Consider the following 10,553-nt stretch of genomic DNA (forward strand, 5'->3'; position numbering starts at 1 on the left):
ATATAAGCCTGTACTTGTCTTCTCCTCCTTATATTCTCATCACCACTGGTAACTATAATCTTCTGCAGTGATAACCTGTGTCTTTTGGCTGTGTTTTATGTATTTTTCCCATTGTATTGATTGCAGCAGGCTTGAAGGGGTTGTGCTACATTAGATGCTTTTGTGGATGGTGAATAAGTGTATGATTTTTGGGTGTCCCACCCATTGGAAGAATGGGGCCCTGATGTGCCCTACTTCTGCAGGACTTCTGGGGCAGTTTTGTGCCCATTTTTTACTTTCTTCATTCCTGTTTTGTGGTGAGAACCCTAGGTATTGTGGATGTTTCTGGAGCTATAGACATAATGATGATGGATTGTCAGCCAATGGCCTGAATAATTTGCACAGTTCTTAACCTGCTTCCATCCTGGGAATAAAGGCTTTGTGGCGAAACATACATAACCTATACATACATTTCTGTAGGAGACCATGATAACAATTATGGGTTTTGTCTTTTTTTATTAGGAATGGAACTATCTGAAGACCAAAAGAAACAAGCCATGAACAATGCAAAAAAGTCCAGGCAGGGGAAGATGAAAGGTGAGTGTATTGTCCACACAATACTGTCTCAAACCGTGCCATGTTTATCAGTGTTCGATACTGAATGATAATATTTTGACTGTTTTATGGTATAAGTTGTACCATGGCTCTGATGGTTTGACATAGTTATGATCAATGCCCCCCTCCCCCCCACCGCACATGGTATCAGATTTGACCTCCTCATACATGTAGATGTTCACATGCAGGACATGCCACGGATTGCACCAGAACCAGATAAAATGTAATACTAGTACTAGACAGAAGGAAATCAATATTTGCTTGGAGACTGTTCCTAATTATGTTTGCACGCCCAGCCACTGATTCCCAGTGTATCCAAGGCCTGGGGCTGGATCTAACCCCGACCCTATGACATTCAGCAGTCATTTTTATAATTGGCAGTCAGTATGTAAATGGGATAACTTGTAGTTCATTGGCATCTCCTCTGTAATCAGTTTCCAAACAACATGAACTAATAATAATCAGAGCATGGACATTCTTCATCCTGCTATTACCAGCTACCACATTATGTGAACATTGGCCAAACTCTCCAATTTCAGCAGGACCAACTATCAATCAACCAACCAACGAGTGGAGGCTGCCATTGCTGGCAAGAGAGCCTTATAAGTCAATCCTTTCTGGGTGAAAATTATATGCAGATTAGGTCACACCCAGAAGAAAAAGTGTCCTCTGTAGTGCCACCTAGTGGATGATCTCTCTAGTGCCACCTGCGTCCACAAAATGGTATTAGACACTCAACACTTTTTGTTGTTTTCCTAGTTTCATCAAATATATCACAATCGAATATGCAGTGCTAAAGAGTCACAAACCTTTAAAAACTCTTTGCCTTAAGTGGTGTAATATGGTTAAATATATAATTTGTAATGTGAGGTGAGCAAAGTTTTACCTTCATAACTAGCTTTAGTTCTTATCATCTGTCCTTCTCTTCTCTGTATTCATAAAAACTTGCAGAGATATTAGATTATACTGAAGTTCTATGGAGAGGGAGGGGGTGGAGTGAGTCACAGAAGCTAGGTTGCTATTCTTTGAGATGACTACAAGTTCACAGACATGGACTGTAGAGGTGACGGCTGTTAAAATTGAAGGTTAAAGATCACATTATGACAAGAAATTGGATTATTATTCCTTTTTGATAAGTAGATCACACTATAAAGTTGTGTGCTTAGATCTTCTTAAAGGAAACCTACCATTTACAATGGTAGGGGTAAGCTGTAAGTACCGAGCACCAGCTCTGGGTGAGCTGGTGCCGGTGCTTACTTTCGTTAGTGTTATAAACCGCGGTATCGCGGTTTTAACACTTTTTAAACTCTAGACCAGAACAGGCTTCGGTGCTGCACGCGACCGTGCACGCGCAACATCTCCGCTATTTCCTATGTAGGCGCGCGCACGATCGTGCGCACGCAGCGCCAAAGCCTGTTCTGGTCTAGAGTTTAAAAAGTGTTAAAACCGCGATACCGCAGTTTATAACACTAACGAAAGTAATTACCGGCACCAGCTCACCCTGAGCTGGTGCTCGGTACTTACAGCTTACCCCTGCCATTCTAACTGGTAGGTTTCCTTTAATGTAATAGTATAGTAAAGGTTCTTCATGCTTATTAATTATTTAAATTCTGTCTACTGTTCTAGGGGTGACATACAATGGAATCCCTGCAGTCCCTCCTCATCAAAACCTGCACCCGATCCACCAGCGCCACATCACGGTCCCTACCAGTATCCCTCAGCAGCAGGTCTTCTCCCTGGCGGAGCCCAAGAGGAAGACTTCTCCATTCTGGAACACAATCACAAAGCTCACACCCTTCAAGAAATGAGGACCTCCGACATGAAGGAGAACTACTGTATATATGTGAAGGACACTTACAGTGTTTCGAGAGTGAAGGTTTTATGGTCACATTTATTTCTAGAGGATGGCAACGACAAAAAAAAAAAAGAGGGAAATTACGATATTGTGAAAATGCTGATCGGATACTCTGGGGGTATTGCTGTATAATATTTTATTTATTCGTGGACTGGTTATGATTTTATGGAGCTTTTTTTTTAATGTGTAAATATATATTTTTAATAGTCTGGTTCTAGTGATGTTCAGCTTTTATGAGCTTCTTACAGCCAAAAACATCAGGAGATAATCATGGCTGGTTAGACGGTAATGCTGACTGGTGGCCATTGTCTTCTTGTCAAGGAAGTGATGTTAATGATGGAACCCAGACACATGTGAGATCAGCATAGTATATGCACATAAGGCTGGCATGTAACATGTTTAGTGGTCACACATCCTCAGGCTACATTCACACAAACCGTAGGTTGACCCTTCCCCTCTCCATACGGATACATGGTGCCGTAACGCTGTGAAAGATAGAACATGTCCCATCTTTTCACTGTACACGGAGCTGTACGGTGCCACACGTGTGCTGCATCGCATCGCTTCGTGCACCCCTTGCTGGCCTATGGGGGATGTATATACAGCTGCAAGCTTGCGGCCGTATATACTTTCCCCCTACGGTTATGTGAATATAGCCACACCATGTGAGTGGGAGTAATTCCTGCGTACATACAGGCCAGTTAGTAAGTCCATGTGCTCGAAGGTGGACAATCTGAGAGGGCATCAAAAGAATATCAGGGCAGATTGGTAGGTTGTTCATATGTTGTTCTTGCTCAACGCTGTTGTATGGTGAAGTTCCCACCCCTTCGGTGCAGCCCGACACACCACACTAGATGTATCTGGCCACCAGGCTATATAGCATGCATTTCAGGCCCTGTCTGTTGTGGAATTGTGGCGTAACCTGCAAATTTTCAGTCATGAAAGTCCACAGGCTATAGCGAGTATACGGGCTCCGGGCAGGAAAGCCCTGCGTCACCCCACTCCACCACTGCCCATGCCCCCTCTCCGCCCACATAGAGGAAATAATTTCTAGTTATTGGGATTATTTCATTGCTGCAAGACATAACTGAATGGCGCACTGGTGGGCATACACATAGGCACGCCATTCATGCCAGGCACTTGGGGGCACAGGTTCCCTATTACTGTCATCCTGTGTTATCAGTCACTAAAATAGTTGCTGATACTGAGAATTAGTACTGGGATAGTCATTTCTTTGTACATCTATATGGACTGGAGATGCACCTAGTAGACAAGACACGTGCTTGTGTTGTGACTAGAACTATGACGGGTATTAACCCCACCTGGCCATGCTGACTTTTGGTTTTTGCAATCCGTGGTAAACTAGAAAGTTAGAGGTAGCAGCAGAAAAGAAAAGGAACATCAGCTGTGTAACAGGGTTAAAGGAACACTCCATTCAATGTGAGTTCACACGTGGCGTTAACGCACGTGTTTCGAAACGTATTACAGCTGAGAAAATTTGCCTGACTACATTGCTGTTAACATTGTGTTTACATAACTCATGTGGGCACATCTGTTAACATTATGTTTTGTAAAATGCAATGTTAAAAACGATGTAGTCAGGCAAATCTTCTCAGCTATTGTGAACGCACCCTCACAGCTTATTCAACAGGTCTGTGGGGTAGAGCATAACTCATGAATATTTAAGTCCTGCTCCTCTATTGAGGCCCTGCAGTAGGATAACACAGTTTTGCCAGTGGTGTACCACCCACACCTAGAGATCTAAACGATACTACTCAGTTACTGTTACGGAGTAGGACTACCCACTGGAGTCCTAAACATCAAAAGAGCAGGAATTGCAATGGATAATTATCAAAGGCTATGTAAACAATTGCGGCTATTATTTACTCATTATTATTGCATCTATTAAGGGCTAAAAATGATTTACCTCTATTGATTTGTATTAAAAATTCTGTAGAGGCTTGTTGCACTCACTGCAGGCTGAAATGAGTGTTTTTAACCACTTAGGAGGAGATACACAAGAAGTACACCTGCAGATATCAGGGTGCTTATATACTGTAGTCTGGAGTGCGTGTAAGGAGAAACTTCAAATGAAAAGAACCCAAACTAAATTTTTGAAAAACAATGGAAATAATCTATTAGGAAAATGAATTTTGGCCCATAATAGAAGCAATGTAATGACCATGATATGTACATATTAAGAATTAAGTCGAATCCATTTATATAACAATCTGTTCGATAACATCATTCCTACTGATTATACAGATTTCTTATAGGGAGGGTTGGATGATTAATGTAGAGTTGTCCAAATATTCTACCTTTTCATCAAATTGAACTGGGGATCTTCTTATCATTTTTGACTTGCACCCAAAAATGATCTGTTGTTACCCGCCACCTTTATAGTATTAATTAACCAGTTCACCATCATGCTGACATTGGCCCTATTTCCCAGTGCTTTATAAAAGCGGGTACTTTAGGGTTTGTCTTGAATTCGCAACACCCAGACTTCCCATGGTTCTATCAAAGACGTAAATCACCTTGGGGTTCTCGGATGAAGTTCACTTGGGCCAACTATTGGAAGTCCAGATGCTGCGAACACTAAAACCGCCATGTGAAAAACCTTCTACCTATAAACATGTAGAGGATAAGGAAATATTGGATACAAATTACCATATACTTTAACAAATGATCTTCCTTGAAGACAAAATGGCCGCCTTGGTAAAATCATTGTATATCTCAAACCATTGTATCTAAAGCGAGCGGACCTCTGATCGCTAGACTTGTTATTTATTTTGTATAGGTAACCATACAGTTTTATTATTCTGTTGTGACTATTTTTCATAATGAAAAAGCCCCCTCTGCCCCCCCCCCACCCCCCTCCAGATCCAGTAATGCGAGGAGGAGATTTTTGATGATTTGCAGAAGAACCTACCCGGATTTCGTTTGCGCGTGTTAGCACTGGAATGTGTTATTTTCAGTTCAGTGTTAATAGGAAACCAATTTTTCAACTTGTTTGTAATGAACTGTAGTTTTTGTGACTCTTCCATGATGGACTTTATTTTACTGTTACATTTCACTGGACTTTTGATGAAGTTCTGGTTGGAATATTTCTTAAATATGTCTAAAAAAAATGGCTTGTTATTTTAGCAAGCAACTTGCAAGTATCCGTCGTGTGTGACTTTTTATTTTTCGTTCATACTTTTTTGGAGTGTGTTGAATTTTCTGTTTGTCTACAGCTGTTTATAAAACTGAAGCTGAGCTCTGATTGCAAAAGTGTTCTAGTTCCCCAAAGTATCCAGATTCTGATCAAGTTCCCCCAATGTATCTATGGATGCCCTATTACAAGGTCTTACAACGTTATATTGCAGGGTTATCCATCTGCTATTCAAAGTCTTAAAGTTTCTCCCAAATCACAAAAAAATTTCTAAAGTTGATATTGTGTAAGAAAAGGTATGACCTCCATGTGGTTAAAAGCATGCTTGGTAAGTCATCGTAATGAGAAAATAAAAGGAACTCTACCATCAAAATCCATCATGATAAACCAGGGACACTTACTCATAGATCCAGGCCGTGGTAACCTTAAATTAATCAGCTTTTAAATTATGCTAATGAGACTTTAGGGCTACCTGGGCAGTTCCTGGAGCCCCTCCGTGCTGCAGATGCACAGGCTGTTACACTGTGCAGGAGCACCCTTCCCTCCCACTGTGTGCTGAAAATTAATTTGCTGTAGTGAGATTACATCAGTCAGAAGGAGGGAGAGACAGGGTGTGTGTCTGTATAGCTGAGCTGTATGCGTTGTGTATATATGTGTAAAAATATATATTTTTCCTTTTTTTGGAATCCTAAATCTGGGGTGTGTCCTATAGTAAGAAGCATCTTAGTCTGAAAAATACGGTAAGTGTTTATCCATGCTTGATTTTGATGGTAGATTTACTTATGTTAACCAAAAATGGTTTTATGAGATTAAAAAAATGGCTTCTTTTTTTGAAGACTAATTCCAACTGTTTAGGTTATCCCCTTCCACTCCGTATGGTAGTTTCGGGAATTGCTGAGCACAGCGCTTAGCTATCTTTGGTAGTCCCAGTATCCGAGTGCTGGAGATAATGGGGCATATTTACTTACCTGGTCCTGTCGCAATCCCCGATCTGGACTACCCAACGAGGATGAAGTCCGGCGTGACTCACTAATATCGTGCGCCTGAGATCCTACATGTGTCTCTTCCCCGCTCAGGTCGCCAAAGTTCACCTTCTGCTTCCTGGTGCATGTAAGTGCATTGTCTTGTGACACAATTTGACATGTTAAATCCTGCGCGTTGTCCGAATCCGTCAGATCGTCCGATGGCCCGCCCCTCGGCTTGTGTCACGTGAAAGCCGGTGCCGATGCGCCACAATCTGATCGCGTGCGACACAATCCCTGGTGGGATCCCCAAAAACGTCGGAAAACCTGACGGAAATGTGGCCGCAGGACCTTAGTTAATAGGCCCCTATGAGTGATGTGCTCTGCGATTTCCGACATGCTCCTCCTGACCCTCCACTCATTGAAAATGGGATCTCTGTTCTTCAGATTGCTGGGATCTTGTTTTTGTGATCAATGGGGGTCCAAGCAGCCGAATCCTCACTGATCACCCTGGTCTCCCCCATCATGTGGATAGGGCATAACTTAAAGAGGAGCTGTTACCCTGAAATACGGCACTAGGAGCTGCTTACTAAAGTAAACAGCTTCTAATGCTAAAGCAAACGCAGCTGCTGTGCTAACACTGCTGCACTGGCGTATTCATGAGGGGGCGGGATTAGGGGCAGTGAATGCTGCATGACGCGCGGCAGTCACCGCCAGCCTATGGAGTGAGCGATTTGAGAGCAGAGGTGTTTGTAATGTACAGCGCAACAGTGTTAGTTAGGAGGTTTCCGATAACGCTAACATTGTAACACTGCTGCGTTTGTTTTAGCACTTGGAGCTGCTTATTTTAGTAACACGATTTTTAATACTCCGCTTTCACATTGTTATTATGGGTTGTCCTAAGTACAATTGTTATCCTCTGTCTATAGGCATGACTGCTGAGACCCCCATGATAACAAGAACGGACTCCCCCCCCCCCCCCCCCTGATAATCATTATTATGGGAGTGTTGCAAATTGCTGAGCACATCGTGTGGGTATTTCTGGCACTCTCATTCACTGTCTATGTGAGTGTCAGAGATACCTGAGCGCTCTGCAATTTCCGATGCTCCCATAGTATTGATTGGATCTGTAAAGGTCTTCGCTTTCAGGCTCCGCCGGATCACAGTGTAACTGATTCAACTTGGGACAATCCCTTAAGGTGCAGAATAATGAGGGAACCTAATTTTTATCGCTGGTGAGAAGCACTGCTCCATAGCTATCATCTCTGTCCACCTCCTGTTTATTAACAACTACAACTCTCAGCCTACATGCTTTGGACTGTAATTGAAGTGGTCATTGCTGTACAACATATATATGTTGTATATATACAACATTTAGGTTTATACATTTATATATATAACTTCCCATTATTCGTCAACAATAAACCCAAAATTCTGATTCCGTAGTAATGTGATGTAATAAAAGCCATTGTGTATCCTTCCGTTTATTATCCATGACAGAAATAATAGTCCATTTCTATCAGATTAAATATGCAGTAATGTTATGGGACCAGGCGGAGGCGCCGTGACCCCTGCGCTCTGTCTTGTCACGTTTCGATGCCGCCCTGTTTCCATGTTGTACATTTATCTACAACTCGTAACATCTGAGAGACGGCTCTTTAAATATTTACTGCTACGTAGTCCTGGCAGATTGTCAGATACACTTCACTTCTTAAAGTGGACCTGTCAGAACAGCGCCAGCTCTATCATCCACACAGACACTGGGTGCACAGCAGATTTCAGACATTTAGTTTAATAAAAAGCAAAGCAATCTGGAAGCAAAATATTCACGCCAAGTATGCAAATCACCCAGCGAGTCTACATTATACGCTTTGTTTTCCAATAAAGATTATACTGATGTTCTGAAGCTCCAGAGATACAGCGTTGCCAATAGGCACATACAACATAATATTAACCAGGAGGGAGAGGTGAGAAATCTAGATTCTATAGACATCGATTTTGCACTGGTATTAGGTATGGAATCTATTCTGCATCCTGTAGAATTTGTTGGGTTACACAAAGTTCTGGATAATTCTAATAAATGCGGCACTATGAGATTGAATTCTGGTCACTTTGCAGAGGTAAAACTTAAAGGGGTATTCCATTTCTTAATATTTATGACATAGCCCATCTTGACAACCCTTTTACTGCCGCCAGGCCAAACAGAGAGTTTGCAGAGCATGTGCAGCCGCTCTAGATCCAGGTCTACGAGAGTCTCGACAATTGCCATGTCAGGTATTTTTGTTGCTCCCATAGACCTAATTGGAGGGCATCTGTTGATGCCCATAGCCAACACAAGATCTGAACCAGGCCCCCAAATTTTGTGTAATGATTATAGTAGACAACGTATCAGAACACATTGAAAGCCAAGTTGGAGTGGGCAAATGCTACCACCAGAATATGTGGGAAGGGGTATCATTATACATCCAAAAAACGACTTGATTTACACTTTTGTGCTTACTTTTACCTGTTCTATCACTATAATTGCACTGACCCACAGAATGAAGTTGACGAGTCATTTGTACAACAAGGATTTAAAAGAAAGGACACAAAAGCGATCCACCAAATCCTAAATAAAAATAGGATAAAAGTGACTACATTTTTTTTAATGAAAGAGCTTTTATTCACAAGTACACAGTAAAACTCACAGACCGCGTGTGCCATGATGTATCATGGGCTTTGTACAAAGCACACAATAAATTAAGATACCCCCCGAGCACCTATCCTAACACTAAAGCAGAATAAAGTGCTACTCTAGCATTCTAGCTCAGGCAAACAAAAAACATACATTTTTCAACTAAAGCTACTACCTGCAACTGGGAAAACAGATGGGAGGGGGGAGGGGAGGGGTTAAAATGTCACAGTCCTGAAGCTTTATTGAAAAATAACAAGAGACACAAGAGGGAGGTAGGGGGGAAGGAGAGGATGGTAAGTCTTCTACTTCGTGGATGCCTCAATAACTCCCTAAATAAACTCACTAAATAAAGTCCATAATCAAAATAAAACAAAAAAAGGCAAAGTCCACAAGTGAAAAGTGAAGAAGTGGCCTGTCAGTCCTCTTCTTCTAAGTCCATCCTGCGGAAAAAGCTGGCTCAAGACTAACCGAGGACAATCCTGGATGGACAAAGTTGCTCTGTGCATGGTGAGGCGCCTCCTGGCGTACCTCAAGACGTCTTTGAAGCAATTCATAAGACGCCAGGCATCCTGGATGGCCCCCACAGTGGAACAGACCATAAAGAGCAGCGTGGCAAGTCATGGTGTTCCTAGGCACAGAAAGAAGGAGTTTGTGATCCAGAGCTTTTGACAGGACCCGAGCAAAGGTAAAAGTTTTATTGAAAGAGCCCCAAGTAAATGTAGTAGTCGTGGCCGAGTGGTTAAGGCGATGGACTTGAAATCCTTTGGGGTCTCCCCGTGCAGGTTCAAATCCTGCCGACTACATTTAAGTTTGCTGTCCTGAGAGCATAGCATAGCCAGACTAAATCTTTCTCTTTGAATTCCCCTGTCCAGCATGCAAGTTTCCAGAGATAAGAAAGTACAATCCTGAGCAAAGGTAAGAGTGACTAAAATGACACATGTAATGGTAGGGTCAGAAGGTAAGAGTTCTGCTTACTGAGACTTTGCCAATTAAGGCCGTCTTGCAGGTGTGTGGAGACTTACAGCTATTAATGCTCCACTGGGGAACAAAATATCCTTCCGGTAATCCTTTATTTTCTTAGAAGTATACCTGCCCCTTTACCCAGACAAGTAATTAAGGATATCGAGGCCTATATAGCCTGGGCTAGATCCTATAAAAAATCTAGAATCTCTAGGCGGGTTATGTATTGTCCTAAAAACCTTGGTGGCGCAGGTCTCCCCAACATAACGTGTTATCAAGAAGCCACTCTGTTAGATCCCATCAGGAAGTGTTGGCTGGGAGGTGAGACGTAAGATAAGTGGATGACTATCGAGT

General features: G+C 42.2%; 1 protein-coding gene and 1 non-coding gene across 6 annotated transcripts in view; both read left to right on the forward strand.

Moving 5' to 3' along the window:
• SPATA13 (spermatogenesis associated 13) overlaps positions 1 to 5,613 on the forward strand; it is a 42,151-nt gene extending 36,538 nt beyond the window's left edge. For all 5 annotated transcript variants that reach the window (XM_072134310.1, XM_072134312.1, XM_072134314.1 and 2 more), the window contains 2 exons: positions 502 to 576; positions 2,221 to 5,613. In XM_072134310.1, the coding sequence (XP_071990411.1) occupies positions 502 to 576; positions 2,221 to 2,402 (257 nt within the window). In that variant the 3' untranslated portion in view covers positions 2,403 to 5,613. The remainder of the gene's footprint in view (positions 1 to 501; positions 577 to 2,220) is intronic.
• A 4,347-nt stretch (positions 5,614 to 9,960) lies between these two features.
• On the forward strand, positions 9,961 to 10,042 carry TRNAS-UGA (transfer RNA serine (anticodon UGA)). Its single transcript has one exon. It is a non-coding gene; the product is annotated as a tRNA-Ser (tRNA).
• The last annotated feature ends 511 nt before the right edge of the window (positions 10,043 to 10,553 follow it).

Source organism: Engystomops pustulosus, chromosome 2 (genome assembly GCF_040894005.1).
Source record: "Engystomops pustulosus chromosome 2, aEngPut4.maternal, whole genome shotgun sequence".
Lineage (NCBI taxonomy): Eukaryota > Metazoa > Chordata > Amphibia > Anura > Leptodactylidae > Engystomops > Engystomops pustulosus.